Below are 18,489 nucleotides of genomic sequence, written 5' to 3' on the forward strand. Positions count from 1 at the left end.
GTGATTATGGTTGGATGTAATTCTAAAACAATACCAGGCTAAAGTTTTCTGGTTAACCTAGAGCAACTGGCAAAGTTACAGGGAGAAAACAGTAACAATGCTTGTTGCACTGAAGCTGGGCCTTTTGTTTCCAGCGATGGTTCCTGCAGCTGAGCACGTGGGCCTGAACAACAAGGGTGAGGGAAAGCATTGATCTTTGTCATCTTTGAGCCCATGAGCCCATCTCCCTGACAAGAATTCCTTGTTCCTTATCTGTTGCTGCTATAACAAATTACCAAAATCTTAGTGGATTTTATAGGCACATAGGTCAGAAGTCCAACACAGGTCTCAGTGAGTTGAAATTAAGTTGACAGCGTGGCTGCGCTCCTTTCTAGAAACTCTAGAAAGAATGCGTTTATTACCCTTTCTAGCTTTTTGAAGCTGCCTGTGTTCCTTGGCTCATGGCCCCCTCACTCCATCTTCAAAGTCCGCACAGTGGCATCTAATCCAGTTTCCATCCTCACAGCTTATTCCCTGACTCTCTTCTGCCTCGATCTTCCAAATTTAAGAACCTTGTGATTGTACTGTGATTATCTAGATAATATAAGATAATCACCTCATTTTAAGTCAATGGATTCACTCTAATTTCATCTGCAACCTTAACTCCCTTAGCCATATAACTGAACACATTCATAACATTAGGGTGTGAACATCTTGAGGGTGGTTGCGATTATTCTGCCTGCCATAGAAATATGCATCAATTACTATGAATGTTTTACCTTCTAAGAGTTTCTGAGCTAAACAGTCCTCCTCCATCTGATAAGGCATAAACCAGCAAGAGTATGAGACTTTTCATGCTCTATAGGAGTTTACAAGGCTCTTTTCTATTTTATAAGCATTTAAAGTCCCTGTGTTTCTCACAGTCCTTGTGAAAACTCTCCTCCTCTCACAGAGCAGCCTGGAGCTTCATCTTCCTCACATCACGTCTGAATCCAGCTTATCGTTTGACAATCTGCTTTTTTTTTTTTTAATCACATGACATATCCAAGGCCAAGGGGGTCAATATCACCCAGACTTGGAGAAAATCTATTTGAACTCATTCACTATAACAAAAATCTTAAGAAACGGCCTTCATTTAGTAAGAAATTCTCACCCTAGTCAGGATATCCAGGATGTCTGCATGCATTTTAAGCTGAAAGGAAACAAAGCAATGTGAAGATATCCTGAAAGTTTTCCTGCTAAATAAATGGAATGAGCATCCTGGAGCCAACTGACCAATAAATCTCAATTTTTTCATGCAATGTAGGACAAAAGACTCATGGTAACCCACTCTTCTTGTTCCATTTGGCCCTGCAGGGAGTTAGGGAGGGGAGTTACTAAAATGAATGGAAAATGGTACAGCACTGCTTTGAAAAACTTTCCTATTTAAACAATGCAAGTAAAACATTAGTAAACAACTCTTAGAAGAAGCAAAGGATAGAAAAATCACATTTCAATGAGTGTTAATACATAGGAGACCAGCACTCAGAGGTGACTTAATGTCACCAAAATAGCATGTTGTGAGATCCTCCAAATGGGTTCAGTTTCTACTGATAACTCCCTGGACCTGGACCTGGAAGAACAGAGGAAGATAATAGAAATCTTCCCTCCTTCTAAAAGAAAAGAAAGTAAGAGAATCTCCTCACAGCATGCCAGCATGAATCTAGGAATATTTGGCAAGTACATAGTCTAATTCCAGTATTAACTAAAAAAAACTTAATTATTTTTAAGTGGGTTTAACAAAAAGTAATTTGGAACATATTGTATGCATCTCAAAAATGCTTACCCTGCTTCTGATTCTAAGAAAGCATTTGAGAGCAGAATGGATTTGTATTACATGCTTTTTACGGAGAGCTCACTACTACTGCCTCATAGCTCCTTAGGGGAAGAAAAGCTTTTAATACAAATGCACATGCAGTCCTCACAGCTTTGACAGTGACAGCACAGGCTACAGACTGTTTTGTATTTGTCTCTCCCATTAAATGCAGGCAGAGGTTGGGTAATGTCTACTGTTGTACCTTCTGAAGCACCTGCTCATAACAGGAATGCACAGCAGGCATTATTTATTTGAGACAAATAATTGCCAAGCACCTATTGCAGGTACCATTCCCCTTAGAGGACACAAGTGAAGAAGACAGACATGGTCTCGGAGTAGGAGAGACAGTCAAGAAACAAGCAAGATAGATAAGATGATGTCAAACAATAATAAACACCATGAAGAAAGAAAACCAGGTAGGGGTAATCTCTTAAGCATTTAATATTTTCCAGCCCTACAGTAAGAATTGCACTTCTATTCTCAAGATTAAACCTGACAATAATCCTCTAAATTAGGTGCTATTTTATATTCTCATTTTATACATAAGGAAACTGAAGCTAATAAGATGAATTAACTTGGTTAATGCTGCACAGCAAGTGCCAGTCAGCTTTCCACCACTATAACAAATACATAAGATACTCAGTTTGTAAAGAGAAAAGGTTTGTTTTGGCTTACAGTTTTGGACATTCCAGTCTATCACTGGTTGGCCTCACTGCTTTTGGGCCTGTGTTGAGGCATGCATCATAGAAGGCATGCAGGGCTCAGTGAAACTGCTCACCTCGTGGCCCAGGAGCAAAAGAGAGAAGGGTGGGGAACTGGGGCCCACTATATTCTTTGATGGAATGCCCAAAATGACCTAAAGACCTTCCAGTAGGCCCCACCTGTTAAAGGTTCCACCTTCCTAAAGCATCACACCAGGGAGCAAACCTTTACTAAAGAGATCTTTGACGAACCCTTGTGATCCAAACTACTGCAGACTGAAAACAAAGTCAAATTCGTTTACTCACTCCTTTGCCCACTCTTAACCATTACACTCTATTCCTAACACATGAATCTCACGACAAAGAGGCAGGAAACTTGCTTTCCCTACAAAGTATCCTAGAACTCTGAAGAGAAGCATATTTAGCACTTATAACAAAATCCTGGGAAGTAAAAAAATTGTTCCAAGCTTTATATTTTATCAACTCCTCTCTATGCTGTGGAAGAACTGGCTTCACTAGCAAGGGCAGCTGTGTTCTTGCCGGTATGTGGTCCCTTGCATATGGAAGCGTCACTACCCCGATGGCATTTAAGGTTACTACTCCATATTTGCAAAAAGCCACCCAGGCTTCCTTGTGGGCTCTCTCCCACCTCTCAAGTTCAGCCACCTGAGGGAGTGCTCATGGAGATCAGGTCTTTAGCCTGAGCCCCGTTAATACAAGAAACACTTCAGAATCACTCCAGAAACACAGAAACCCGTGACCTGTGTGGCCATGGTCTATATAACCACCTAATATCACTGGCCAGCATGCAGTTTAGTTTGGTAAAGCTCTTCAAAATGTCCTCTCCAGTCATCTGTTGTAGAACCCAGCTCTCATATCCCAATGGCTATATCAATTTTAATTATATTTATCTGCATGCTGTCTTTTTTCATGTCCCTCTCTCTGATCAGACACTTGGTATAAAGAGGACAGGGGGTGTGGAGACTCACCCACCATCAAATACCCAATATATCTTGTACAGCTACCATCGAGGAAGTAGCAACAAAGATAAAGATAACTACGAGGAGTTCCCAAGTCATTCAAAATGGCCTTCACAAACCATGGGGTGAGATGGTACACTTGGACAGAGCTTCTGAGTCATAAAAGGGCAAGTTTTCATTCCAGCTCTGCCACTTAGTGATTGAATGTTCCTGGTCCACCACTTCTCATCAGTAAACATGAGGTTGTAATGAGTGAACTAAATAAGATAAACCTGTGAAAGCATGACAAGCAAACTAGGCAGGAGAGCCGGTTCAAAGACCTACTGAATTAGCTCTTCTGGGACACAGAAGAGCAAATTCACCTTAGATTATGGTATTAAAGCATAGGTTTACAGCTGGCTCCCACCTTCAACAGTCCCAAGAGTCTACCATGGGGAGAATTTGCTTGAAAGGGGTAATTCAGACTGTTACTTGGGTTCTTTCTACACTGCAGCCTGAGTGCTGTAAGTAGCTTGGACAAGGTAGCTGGAGAACTGGTCCACCCTACTCTGATTGATGGCCTTCTACTGACTTTTAGTATCAGAGAGAGACTGTTAGAGAAATAGGTAACTTTGGTTAGCTATTGAGACAGCCACCTGAAGAAAGGTCTAGATGTCCACATAGATGCTTCTTGGTTCTTAGTGAGGATCACTAGCTGAAGTAGGATTCTGCCTACATTTGAGGCTGTGTGTTTTCAGTGGTGTCTAACTCCTTCCTTCACTTTTTTAAATGGCACAGTGGGAAGAACAGAATAATTGAGTTTATGTTTGAAGTTAGAGAAAATAAACTCTCCAAGCCCCAATACAAACAGCTAACCTATGATTCAATAACTTTCTCTTGGGCTAAAAGGAAGCCAATGTGACCTAGAATTAACTCTGAGCCATGGTGAGAAGCACAGCAGAGAGGACCCTTGTGAAATGCCGAGCACCTCAAGGAAGGGACAAAGTAAACATACAGAATTAGCCCTACATGACTTCAAACCACTGCCTATTGGTCAATCACAAAGGCTCATATTAGCCAAATGAAAAACTATAAAAAGATAAAAAAAAGAAACCCCAGAAAGCAAACAGTTCCATACAAAAAAGCAACTATTGGAAGTCTTAAGGGAAATTAAAGTTTGACTTCAAATAAGTTGTTCTCTGGTGGGAAATGAATCCTGCAGTTCCTGTCCTCAATCTACTGTTGACTGATTATTACAGGATTAGCACATGCTGTCATAACTTCTCAGTATTAATTTCACAGAAGGCAAGCAATGTACTATTAGGAAACCAAAAGAAAGAACTTTTAAAAATTGTGTCAAAGACCCACAAATAAGTCTACCACAATCTATTGACATGAAATAATATTTCAAATGCTTATTTTCAGAATAGGCAAGATTGTATAATATAATTACTTACTCCTGATTATAGACATTAAAAGTCCCACAAGAAGTTTAGGAACAGTGTTTCATAGAATGCATTTTAGATCAATTCAATCAAGACTGAAGCTTGGCCACAAGATCTAAGCATGAGTGGAAAATGGAGTGAGGAAGAAATATTCATGTTGAGGTTTGGACATATATGGACAAATCTAAATTTCTGCAGAGAAAGCAAAATAGATGTAATTTATTTCTCTGAATTTCGATACCTTGTTTCATCTGTAGAACATGTTACGGCTTTTTTTACACCATGGTCAGTGGTTAACTACTTGTTCTATGAGTTCAAGCCTTATCTCTCACAGCAAAATATTTGGTACTGAGGAAGGATGGATCCATATTTTTATGGGATTAGCATATATAATTTGAAGGATTCTTTTAAAGAAAAAGAATATAAAATTAAGAACAGAAAATTATTCAGAGGGTACTACAAATGAGGGGCCCTGAAAGTTAAATACCCACAGCTTCACAGTAAGTCCACATCTGAACTACCTCAGGGCAAAAACCATGTCTTATATTTCTGAGTTCCCTCCACATGGTGTCTTGCAGAGTGCTGGGTATTCCACAGACATAGGTAATTGTTGATTTTACCCACTTCAGAAGCAAATAAAGGATTTAACTATGAGATTAAATTCAAAGCCAAGTTTTGGCCCATTCAAATAATACAAAATAAATCTTAATTGTCCAGTTCGTTATTCCTTAAATGATAGCTTGAATTAAATGCACTCTGAATTCATCTTGATTCTGTTCTTTAACAACTGTCACCCAGTTAGTCTTTAAAAATTTAAAAAAAAAAAGTCCATCAACTGTAAGAGGAGAACAAAGAAAAGATTTTTTAAATCATCAATTAAAGGCTGGGGGTCCACAAGTCAAGACTAAACACTCTGGTTCCTGTGCGCATGTCCATTACTTAGGGTGAACAGCTATGATTCTATCTGTATCATATATAAGTATACTGTATGTGAGAGTGAATATATATATATATATATATATATATATATATATCACCAGAAAAACCTTCAAAGAATGCAAAAGAAATGGTTTACAGTGATTACTATGGAGAGATGAAACTAGGAAACTTAAAGAAAATTTTTTACCTTTTATTTTTATTGTTTTTTCTGAATTGTTTGAACTTTTCATCATATACATGGATTATTTCTATTTTTAAACTGTTAATGTACATTATCTGCCTAGTTAGATTATGTTCTAATATTCTTCTTTCTACTAATGCAAATTTTTTTTTAAAACCTAACCAATGTTATTTGGGATAAAAGAAGAAATATGAGAACATTTTAATATTTCTTTTTATAACCTTCTATAGTATAAGAATTTTTAACATCTTCAATAGTAATACAAGTTAATTTTAAAATAAAAATTCTAGTTAACAAATATCAATATTCAACAAGCCCAACAAAAACACCCTATCTCATTTCCTTCCTGGGCAGGAAACCCCAGAATATAAAGATCTGAATGAGGATCTCGTGATTCTATAACAATTGTTTGGCTGATAGTTTTCTTCCTCCCAGTATCAAGTCAATTTAATGTTTTTATTTTAATTACTAAATTTAGTTATAATTAAAACAAAAATGGGGAGAATATCAAGATTATCCATGTGTCAGTTACAACATACACTGCTGTATCACACGTGTGTCTTAACAGCACGGGTGGAGGATATTTATGCGCACACCCAGGAAGCAGCTAGTACACGGTGACTATGAAGAGTTATTATCATCATTCTTACAGCCACTACTCACCAGCTGCTTCCTGTGGGTCTCAGAATGAGCTTCATACTTCATACATTTAAGCACATTTATTCCTCAAAGCAATAAGATTCAGGGCCAATTGATTATTTATTAGAATTATACAAAAACTAAAAACTAATTTCTGTCAAATTAGAAATTGAGGATGGTGAATGGTAACTGGATTCTATAAACAACTGAACCTAGATTTATGGAAAATAGATCATGTAAATGGCACCTAATCATCATCATGCCATTTGCTCCAAAGGTCATCCCTCACAATGGACCCTTCTTCACACCCCCCTCTCTGCTGCAGCCCTACACTTCCAGCAGCTCCTATACCTCCAGCAGCTCCCACACCCCATGGGTCCTCACCTGTCCAGTAGCAGTTCCAACACTTCTTTCGTGGAGGCAAAGCCTCTGTACGTTGACAGGAAGATGCTGATATAGGTAAAGTCATTGTCCCCAAAAGCTGTCAGCAGGTTCTCCACAAGCTTCTCCAAGGTGCCAGCTTTAATGGTCCTGATCTTACAAGTCTCATACTGACTGACTGTGTGTCCTGGAGGCAGCTGGTCCCCTTCAACCTGTATAAATAAATTACCATCAGGTGAAATGACTCCCTAAGGTAAAACCAAAAACATTGAAACGGTTAAAGCCACAGTTTGTCCTTTCTCCTTGTTCTTCTTTAGCTTCCATACGTCACATAAGATGACACTCTCTCAGGTAGTGGTATGGGGGCAGGGACAGGTAATGATGAGGGTGGAGGGTGAGTGTGTTGGGCCCCCTTCTTCTGTAGATGTACAGGTAATTACATCATAGTGGTTGTTTGCTTTTACTTTCTCCCCTATCAAGAACTAGGTTCTGGTATATTTTATCAAAGATGCTTTCTATGATCCTAGGATTGAGTTTAACAAATGTTATCAATCATTCCCTTTTATATTGATCCAAGGTGAGTTTTCAAACTCATTCTTTTTTTTTTATTGTTGGTCGTTCAAAACATTACATAGTTCTTAATATATCATATTTCACAGTTTGATTCAAGTGGGTTATGAACTCCCATTTTTACCCCGAATACAGATTGCTGTATCACATCAGTTACACTTCCACTGATTTACTTATTGCCATTCTAGTGTCTGATGTATTCTGCTGTCTATCCTATTCTCTACTATCCCCCCTCCCCTCCCCTCCCCTCCCCTTTTCTCTCTCTACCCCCTCTACTGTAAATCATTTCTTCCACTTGTATTATTCTTCTCTTACCCCTCCTTTCCTCTTATATGTAATTTTGTATAACCCTGAGGATCACCTTCCATTTCCATGCGATTTCCCTTCTCACTCCCTTTCCCTCCCACCTCTCATCCCTGTTTAATGTTAATCTTCTTCTCAAGCTCTTCGTCCCTACCCTGTCCTTGGTTATTCCCCTTATATCAAAGAAGTCATTTGGCATTTGTTTTTTAAGGATTGGCTAGCTTCACTTAGCATAATCTGCTCTAATGCCATCCATTTCCCTCCAAATTCTATGATTTTGTCATTTTTTAATGCAGAGTAATACTCCATTGTGTATAAATGCCACATTTTTTTTTATCCATTCATCTATTGAAGGGCATCTAGGTTGGTTCCACAATCTTGCTATCGTGAATTGTGCTGCTATGAACATCGATGTAGCAGTGTCCCTGTAGCATGCTCCTATTAGGTCTTTAGGGAATAGACCGAGAAGGGGAATAGCTGGGTCAAATGGTGGTTCCATTCCCAGCTTTCCAAGAAATCTCCATACTGCTTTCCAAATTGGCTGCACCAATCTGCAGTCCCACCAACAATGAACAAGTGTACCCTTTTCCCCGCATCCTCTCCAGCACTTGTTGTTGTTGGACTTCATAATGGCTGCCAATCTTACTGGAGTGAGATGGTATCTTAGGGTGGTTTTGATTTGCATTTCTCTGACTGCTAGCGATGGTGAGCATTTTTTCATGTACTTATTGATTGACTGTATGTCCTCCTCTGAGAAGTGTCTGTTCAGGTCCTTGGCCCATTTGTTGATTGGGTTATTTGTTATCTTATTGTCTAATTTTTTGAGTTCTTTGTATACTCTGGATATTAGGGCTCTATCTGAAGTGTGTGGAGTAAAGATTTGTTCCCAGGATGTAGGCTCCCTGTTTACCTCTCTTATTGTTTCTTTTGCTGAGAAAAAACTTTTTAGTTTGAGTAAGTCCCATTTGTTGATTCTAGTTGTTAACTCTTGCGCTATGGGTGTCCTATTGAGGAATTTGGAGCCCGACCCCACAGTATGTAGATCATAGCCAACTTTTTCTATCAGACGCCGTGTCTCTGATTTAATATCAAGCTCCCTGATCCATTTTGAGTTAACTTTTGTGCATGGCGAGAGAAAGGGATTCAGTTTCATTTTGATGCAAATGGATTTCCAGTTTTCCCAGCACCATTTGTTGAAGATGCTATCCTTCCTCCATTGCATGCTTTTAGCCCCTTTATCAAATATAAGATAGTTGTAGTTTTGTGGATTGGTTACTGTGTCCTCTATTCTGTACCATTGGTCCACCCGCCTGTTTTGGTACCAGTACCATGCTGTCAAACTCATTCTTAAAGACAGCTCCTACAGTGGTGTGCCAGAGTCAACTCACAAATGGTTCTGAAGAGCTGATTGTTAAATTTTTAGAATTTGTGTGAGCCAGTTGACATCATGTTGATAGCTTTAAAAAATAATCAGCCACGGTAGGAGTAGGTTTTCATGGAAATCTATGGAGATCTGACCATGATCTCACATTCTTCAGTCCATAGAAGGCAACATACATATGCTCTGATTCAACATCACTGGCAATTAGTAAGGGTAGGCCAAGTTGTGGCTCATCTTGGGGAAGCGGGGGTGATGGAAAGTGTAGGGGGATGCATAGGCCTTGCCCTCTGAAAACTTTTGAAAACATTTACCTATGAGAAGTAGCTATCATGTAGGAATGAATCTATAAATAAGATTGGTACACATAAACCATTATATGTTGTTTGATGATAAAATGTGAAAGCTTAAAAACTGCATATAAAGGAAGCTAATTAAATTGAAATAAATGTAGGTTCACTTTGCATTCTACAATAAATCTAGCAAATTACATAGACACACAATTTACAGTTTAATTTGTCCTTCATAGGCACTAAGGATTCTGCCTTACCAAGAGGAGTTCAGTAGTGAATCTTTTTCTAAAGCAAATAATTATCCTAAGTGATGTGAACAATGACAAGCTTATCTGAATCATAAGTTGAATTGCTTTGTAAAAATTAAAGAGAAAGGGCAAACAGAGAAATGAATGCCTAACGATGGTACCTCTGATAAGAAAGGAACATGTTTTCTTTTTCTTTACCTGACCTGCCAGAAGTTAAACTACTGGAAGGAAGTAAACCAAGGGTTAGCTTCCAGAAAGATCTAACTGGTGGCAACTGCTTTCAGAGGGGGTTAGAATAGCTTAATGTCATCATGTCTAACTAGGCATTAATACCAAAACTCTAGCTTATGAGGTGGATGGCTTTATTTTTTCACTTAATTTTTTAAAGTTTTCTAAGAGGGATCTGGTTCAGGACAATACCAAATGTTTCTTTAGACTTCCTGGACTGCTGACTTAAATCAAGGACTAATAACTGTTCTTTATCACTCTATACTAGTTTTAGAAGAAGCCTAGTAGTGTCCATCTGTTCCCCAGAAGCTCCAGTAAACTTAAACCAGAAGCAATAAGTGAAAAAGATATACGGTTTCAAACTCTAATTAAATTTTTAATTATTTGGTGCAGTGTTGCTTTAAGTGTGTGCTGTAAAACTCTAGTTCCCAAAAAAGAAGGTCCTGCGGTCAAGTTTGGAGATGATAGAGTTCAATCAAGTCAAAGACATGTCTTTACTGCAGAATTTCTTAAAGTCTTTATTATGTCGACACGTGTTATTAAACTCAAGAGAGGGACTGGTAGATGATGTTTCCAAATGGATTTCCCTTTATTCTCAGAGCATCTTGCAGAACTTTGAGATGAACATACTTTAGAAAATGATGCCTTTAAAACCTAATTCATATTTACCACTTCTCAATTTAAAAAAAAGAAAAAAATTATATTTTATAATGTCTTTATTTTTTTATCTTTAGCTTACCTTGTGACAACAGCAGAGTTCCTTTACCAAACAATTCTGTAATTTGATGATTCTTATTTTACTTAAAATGCAACTCTTCTTTAAAACTAAATATATCTTATTGAAAGTAATGACTATTTGAAAGAACTAATTTTTCACTAAGAATGGATGTGGCCAAAAACTCAAACACAGAGAAAAATGCCTGTCAAAGGACCTGATGAAGTGGGTCCCTTTTCCTGCCAGAAAGCGGATTTGGCGGGAAGCCAAGGCTCTCCCTTGGGAATGGAATTATGTTTCTCATTAACCCAGTCTCTTCCTTTCAGCCCTTTTTAACTCTGAAAATTTTTTTTTTAGAATATGCAATCCTGATTCCCCTTGTTCCCTTTAGTGATTTTTGTTCCTCAGTATTTGTATCTGTACATTAGGAAGAGCCACATTTGACCCAAAAGAAAACACTTTAAATATTTATATTTTAAAATCATTATCTGAGTATGATGAATGAGCATCAATGACAATACCATAAAATAATATACAGAATTGCTCTGGTGCCTAAAATCATTTTCACAAAAAACTAACAATGCATGTTAAGGTATCAGAGCATTTGCTTAATGTCATTTTCTATAGATTTGCTTGGTACCCTAATGTCTACTTGCTATAAGACCAGGTTTTCCAAGATGACTTTTAATTTACCAGCACTTAGAGTATATTTTTATAAAACAATAACTTAAAATTATCTGCTTACTACTAGAATTATTCTGAAATGAAACTATACAGAAATAACTCTCTCTCTCTCTCTCTCTCTCTCTCTCTCTCTCTCTCTCTCTCTCACACACACACACACACACACACACACACACCCTATGTCCTATAGCCAGACTGGAGAAACTAAAATGTTAAAGTTCCGTTTTTGCAGCAAAATATTCAATAGGTCTATGATCCTTTTAAGAGACTTCAGGACCTGTTTTTGTTTGTATTCTCTTAATAACTCTGAATTGGAGTTTAAAAGAAAAGGGGCGGAACCCTTGGCAGACAAGTTTTTAATAACTTAGACTTAGAAAGCGAGACATGGAGGGCTGAGCCTGCCCTGTGGGTTAGCACGCTAACAGGAAACAGATCAATCTGGATTTAATCAGAGACCATCGCTTTACTGACAAGATCATGATACCAAGGCCACAAAAATGCTTCATGACGGTTTTCTTGGTCAATCTTTCTGTCATTAGAATTCAGCTTTTTCTAAGAAGTCATGTCTAACTCCTAAGGAATAAACAGCTACAGTTCTGCCTAAATGTCCCTAGCTGTGGAATTTCTATAATTATCAATGTTGGCATAAGGAAGAAAGAAGAAAGAGTGTAAGAGATGAAATATGCCACATTTCAATTCTGATTCCAGTCATGGAGCAATATACTCTTTCACACTCTAAAAACTATTAATGATTAGGGTTCTAATTCAAGGGGAAAATATTCTCCAATCAAAATAATACTTGAATCATCAGATATTTTAATAGGGAACATGCTAAGTAAACAGCCTCATTTATACTGGAGACAGTATGGAGTCCTTCTCCAAGCCCCGCTCAGTCCCAGTACACATGTTCCCAAGTATCTCGGCCTGAGCAGCAAGGTTTTATAGGTTTTAAAGAAGGGACACATTGTACTTCCTACATTCATCCCAAACACCAAGGGTAAATTTTACACTCTCTTTCAACTGCTCTACAACCACTATCCAGCAACAACAGCAGACCAGCATAGTATAGGGAATCCACCAGCTGACTCACAGATAAGCTCTGCTCATTTCTCCACATTAACCAAACACATAGATTAAATCTCCTTGACAAGCAAAAAAAAAAAAAAGAAAAAAAGTTCATTCTCTAGTAGAAATCATGTATGCCATGACACAGCAGAGCGTTATGGGAAGGTCAGTGCATCTGAGTATGCAGCTATTTACATATTGGGTTTCAGAGATTTAAGACAAAGTTTGTGAAAAATTCCAGCCAGTAATGTCAAGTTCAGCACAAGCTTCAACGCTGACTGTCTACTTTGAGCACTGATTCACTTTTTTGCTGAATTAGGTTTGTCAGGTGAATTAAAGAATGTTGAGTAAAATTTAAATTTCAGATAAATTAAAAATACTTTTAAAAAACCAACATTTTTTTACATTTTTTTACCATGCAGTATTTGGGACCTACTCCTAATACTAAAAGACCATTTGTAATATACCTGAATTTCAAATACAAATGTGTGTCATATTTGTGTCGTGTGTGTGTGTGTGTGTGTGTGTATTGCACACTTTACATACACACATTTATTTATGGGGTATGGTATTATAATTTGATACATGTATACAATTTGTAATGAACAAATTAGAATAATTAACATTTTCTTCTCCTCAAATATTACCACTTCTATGTGTTGGAAACAAAGCTTTTTCTAGTTACTTTGAAATGTATAACTAAATGTTATTGTCTATAGTTGCCCTATTGTGCTACATAATATTAAACCTACTTCAATCCCCCTACTGTGTTTTCATTCACATTATCCAGCTTCTCACTACTCTCTTTCTCTACCCCTTCCAATCCTCTTAGGAACCTCTATCCTACTCTCTACTTCTAAGTGACCAACTTTTTTTTTTTTTTAAATGGGTGTGATGCCCATTTTTTTTTTAATATTTATTTTTTAGTTCTCGGCGGACACAACATCTTTGTTGGTATGTGGTGCTGAGGATCGAACCTGGGCCACACGCATGCCAGGCGAGCGCGCTACCGCTTGAGCCACATCCCCAGCCCCTAAGTGACCAACTTTTTTAACTTGCACAAATGAGTGAGAACATGTGGTGTTTGTTTTTCCATGCCTGATTTATTTCATTTACTATTATATCATCCCATTCCATCCATGTTGCCATAAATAACAGGATTTTTCCTTTAAATTTTCCTTTAAATAATATTACTTTGTGCATATATACCATATTTATAAAAATCCATTTATCTATAAGTGGTCAGTTTGGTTGATTTCATATCTTGGCTATTAAACAGGAAAGTTCAGGTATTTCCTAGATATAATGATTTGGTGTCCTTTGGCTATATATCCAGTAGTGGGAATGCCTGATCTCAGCATTATTCTATTTTCAGTTTTTTGAAGAGCCTCCATACTATTTGTGCTTTCTATATCTTTATTTGGTAAATCTGGCAACACCATGATAGCTGCAAATGGAAGATACAGAATAGGTGTCCCTTTCATCTATCCATCTACTTATTCAGCCATACCTGAACTAGACATACTATGTGCTAAGTACTGTACAAGGCACTAAAGACATAAAGATAGAGTGTAGCTATGATACTACAGTGTTCACTTTAACAGAGGAAACAAACTCAGAGACCACTAGAACCTGTCCTCACCCATCATAAGGGGCATGGCCGACACTCCTACAACTAAAGATAGGTTAATAAAAGAAAAGTGTAACTAATTTATTTAATCAAAGTTTTATATGACAGGGCTGGGTGGTAGCTCAGCAACTGAGTACTAGCCTTGTGCCTGTGAGGCACTGGGTTCTATCCTCAGCACCACATAAAAATGAAAGAAAGAAAGAAAGAAAGAAAGAAAGAAAGAAAGAAAGAAAGAAAGAAAGAAAGGGAGAGAGAGAAAGAAAGAAAGAGGAGAGAGAGAGAGAGAGAAAGGTAGGTAGGTATTTGGTCCATCTACAACTAAAAATAAAAAATTTTAAAAATCTTGTAAAAAGTAGAGAATATTTTTAAATTTTAATTAGGAATATATGATAGCAGAATGCATTTTGGTTCATTGTACACAACTGCAGCACAATTTAACATTTCTCTAGGGTATTGATGTCCATCTCATTCCACTATCTTTCCTGACCCCATGCCCCCTCCCCACAACTCCCTACCCTTTGCCCCATCAAAGTTCCTCCATTAAAAAGTAGATAATGTTTTTAAAAGAGTTTTATGACACAGGAGCCTTCAGAAATGAAGACCCAAAGACCCAGGAAAACTGCTTTTCTTTACGCTTAGGCTGAATGAAGAATGGTAGCCATGTAGAAAGGCTGTGACCTAAGTAACATCTCTCTCTCTAGGGCGAAGCCCAGAAAGACCTGCCTGTTCGGTTTCTTCCTGGTTTCCTCTGTGTAGCATTCCTTCCTTCCTGGTATAGGGCAGAACCCTTTTTGGAATGAGGGTCTCATGACCTATCAGACAACATAGGTACAAGAATTTCTTTATTACCAACTCTTAAACAGAAAGATGGAGAAGTCTGGAGTAATATTTCTAGGTTTTATGGCTAGCTCTTTGGGAGAGGGGTTCTGGTTTCTGTGGTCTTCCTGGGAGGATAAAGGGGCACAGGAGAAGAAAGGCAGGAGAAAGTCAGGAAGATAAGGCTTCTCAGCCCCTTTCCTTCATTTCTAAATACCCAGCATGACAAAATGCTATACTTGGGGTATGGTATTCTGAACCCCAACATAATACAATGTGGGAGTAAAATGGTGGAGAGAGAGAGGCAGGAAACCATGGAAGCACCAAGAGGGACCCAGTGTGGAGGTTTCAGAAAAAGCCCGAGTAGGTGATGCCCACACAGTGTCTTACCTTATCAATGGGAACTAACAATGTTGGCCTGGGCAAAGCAGACAGAGAGCCCCTCATAAACAAAGCCATTAAGAAGAAAGAAGTGTGAAGGGAAAGACATGATTACAGGAGCAACATGACAAAGGGCATAGCTAGCGTGTCAGTAGATTATAGTGATTTTGGTGGACTCAGGCTGTAAGCTAAGGAGCTGAGACTCCACAGCCTCTAGGTCATGGGAAAACAGTGACGAGGTTTTAGGCATGGTCAGAAGAATCAGCGTAAAGGATAGATTTAATGGGGACAGCTTAAGGTTAGGAAACAGTAAAGGAGTTGTTGATACTCCAGATGAGCAACTGCACAAGGAAAATAGGAGAGGCTCATTGTAGGGATAATAAGAAATAATTTAGGGGCTGGGGTTGTGGCTCAGCAGTAGACCACTTGCCTAACACAGGCAAGGCCCTGGGTTCGATCCTGAGCATCACATAAAAATAAATAAGTAAAATAAAGGTATTGAGTCCAACTACAACTAAAAAATAAATATTTTAAAAAGAAATAATTTAAGAAACAATCAGAAATAATCAGAAATAAAAATGTCAAGACTTGGTGATTAATTATAGGATATAGAGGTAAAAGATAAAGGAAAAGAAAGAATTATGGATCTCTACCTTATTTCCAGTGTGGGTGACTGGAAACATATGGGTATTATCCTATGCTATGGTTTAGAGATGAGGTGTCTCTCCAAAACCTTCTGTTGGACAATGCAAGAATATTCAGGGTGAGATGATTAGATTATGAGAGCTATAGCCTGATCAGTGGATTAACCCATTTAATGGATTAATAATTTGAATAATTCAAACTAATAATTTGAATAACTGTGGGTAGGTGGGGCGTGGCTGGAGAAAGTAGGTCACTGGAAGCGAGCCTTTGGGGATTATATTTTGTCCCTGGCCTCTGGCTTTCCTGCTCTTTCTCCCCCCACCCCAGGCTACCATAAACTGAGCAACTTCCCTCTACCACGTACCCTTCTGCCATAATATTGTGTCTCCTCTCAGGTCCAGAGCAATGGAGCTGGCCAATCATGGACTGAGCCTCGGAAACCTCTGAGCCCAAATAAATTTTCCTTCTCTAAGTTGTTCCTGTCAGGTATTTTGGTCATAGTGATGAAAAGCTGACTAAAACAACCCATGTGAAACTAAATTGGGAAAAGGAAGTTAAATTTTTGTGCTGCAGAGATATTAAATTCTAGTTTAGAAATGTACAACTTCAGGTATCTTTGGGGACATGTCCATGAAACAGGACAATGGGCAGCTAAATTTCTAAAAGCTTGGATAAGGGTCTATGATGGAAATCTGTAGAATTTACATCAATTAAAATAGATTCAATCTCTCAGGCAGAGTATGCAAAACAGTAGTAGTAGTAGAAGTAGTAGTATAAGGATGGCAGAACACCAAAATTAAGAGGGTTTCAAGAGCAAAGATGGCAAGCATCAGAAGAGGCAGCTACACATGCGGCAAATTAACACATCGTCTGATCTGTGGTGGCATTTCTGGGCAAAGAACCCAGAAGAAATGTTCACTGCCAGGTTCATATACATGCCAACATGTGCACCTTCCATCTAATTATGCAAACAGAGCAAGGCCCAGCCAGCAGTATACAGGAGCCAGACTGTACAACTCGTAAGAGCCAACTATGCATGCTCCTTCTCAACTAGAAGTTCAATGATTATGTTGGTAGTGTGGTTTCAACTATGGTGAGATTATTTACATATGGAAATCAGCAAATTCTACAAATCAGGACTTTTATTTTGGAGATGCAGTTTATGGGCACAGCACTGCCCCAGAGTCCCTCTCAGATTGTGTAAATGGTAGATTCAAAGAGATTTTCACACTGGTTAAACATTTTTCTTTGTCCACTCCTGTTAAGGCATTTTTGTTGCCATTCTGATCTTTGACCTAGAAGATGAAAAATTATGCCTCCACGCTATGAAAAAAGCAGCAATATGGAAGAAGAAGAAGAGGGCATTTGCATGAGAAACGAATGTACTCAAAAACTTGCAAGATCCTCAAGAGCTGACCTTTCTTGAAGCTGCTTATTAGAATGAAGTCATATGGCCAAGTTTTAAGGATGCACACCCTCCATCCACAGGAAGATGCTAAGGGAGATGTAATAACAAACAATGGCCAGGGTTTTATGACACAGAAATCCCATCCCCCTCCGCCATCCTGTCTCAGCAGGATTTCCTAGGTCACTCCCAGAGTCCAGGAACCCTCCTAGAGGAAATAGCTCCTAAAATGTAGCAGTGCTCCTGGTGGTTTGGTTCGACATTAGTCGATAACAGACAATCTTCTCCAATACAAATCCCTAATTTCTGATGTTCTGACCATCTTTTGAGAATTCCAAAGTCTTCCAAGAGGGAAATTTTTAAATTTAGTGGGACTGGGGCTGCAGCTAGGTGATAGAGCACTTGCCTAGCATGAACCAAGGCCCTGAGTTTGATCCACAGCACCATCCAAGAAAAAAAAAAAAAAAAAAGGAGAGTTTAGGAAGTTCGCAGACCACATTTCTCAAACATAACAACTTCACTCTTTTGAAAGACATTTTTGTTTGCAACTCTGAATGCTGAAGGTGCTATGAATTAACCTGGGTTCCATTTCCACTTCTGAGGCCAATTCAGCATGGGACCTAAGACAGAAACTTAAAGCATCAATGTCTTGGTCATCTACTTGGAACAAATCACATACTATTTTTGAGAAGTTCAAGGATTTATATTTGCATGGAGGGAGGACACTATGAACTAAAATAGGTGCTGGAGCATTTGCCAAATAACATCACAAATTGTCGCATACAATTTAGTACCCAGAGTAAACTTGCAAAATTCACAACTCCCTCCTTTTTCTCTCATTCAGAGCCTCAAATGTCTAAGGTCAGCATATGCAAAGGCCGCAGGTTAACAGGTGCCCTGGCTTTCTGAAATCCATTTTGCTTGTGGTGCAGCCCAACCAATCTCTGTCTGTAAAGGTCAACAGGGGCTGGTGAGCTTCTGTATGACCTAATATTCTGGGTGAATGAGGTCCGCAATGAATGGAAAGGCTTCCCAATAGCAGCGCTTTC

General features: G+C 38.5%; 1 protein-coding gene across 1 annotated transcript in view; it reads right to left on the minus strand.

The window, feature by feature from the left end:
* RGL1 (ral guanine nucleotide dissociation stimulator like 1) overlaps window positions 1-18,489 on the minus strand; it is a 121,508-nt gene that overhangs the window by 65,745 nt on the left and 37,274 nt on the right. The window contains exon 3 of the mRNA XM_081300246.1: window positions 7,083-7,291. Within this exon, the coding sequence (XP_081156372.1) occupies window positions 7,083-7,291 (209 nt within the window). The remainder of the gene's footprint in view (window positions 1-7,082; window positions 7,292-18,489) is intronic.

This window comes from Spermophilus citellus (genome assembly GCF_964194105.1).
Source record: "Spermophilus citellus genome assembly, chromosome: 6".
Lineage (NCBI taxonomy): Eukaryota > Metazoa > Chordata > Mammalia > Rodentia > Sciuridae > Spermophilus > Spermophilus citellus.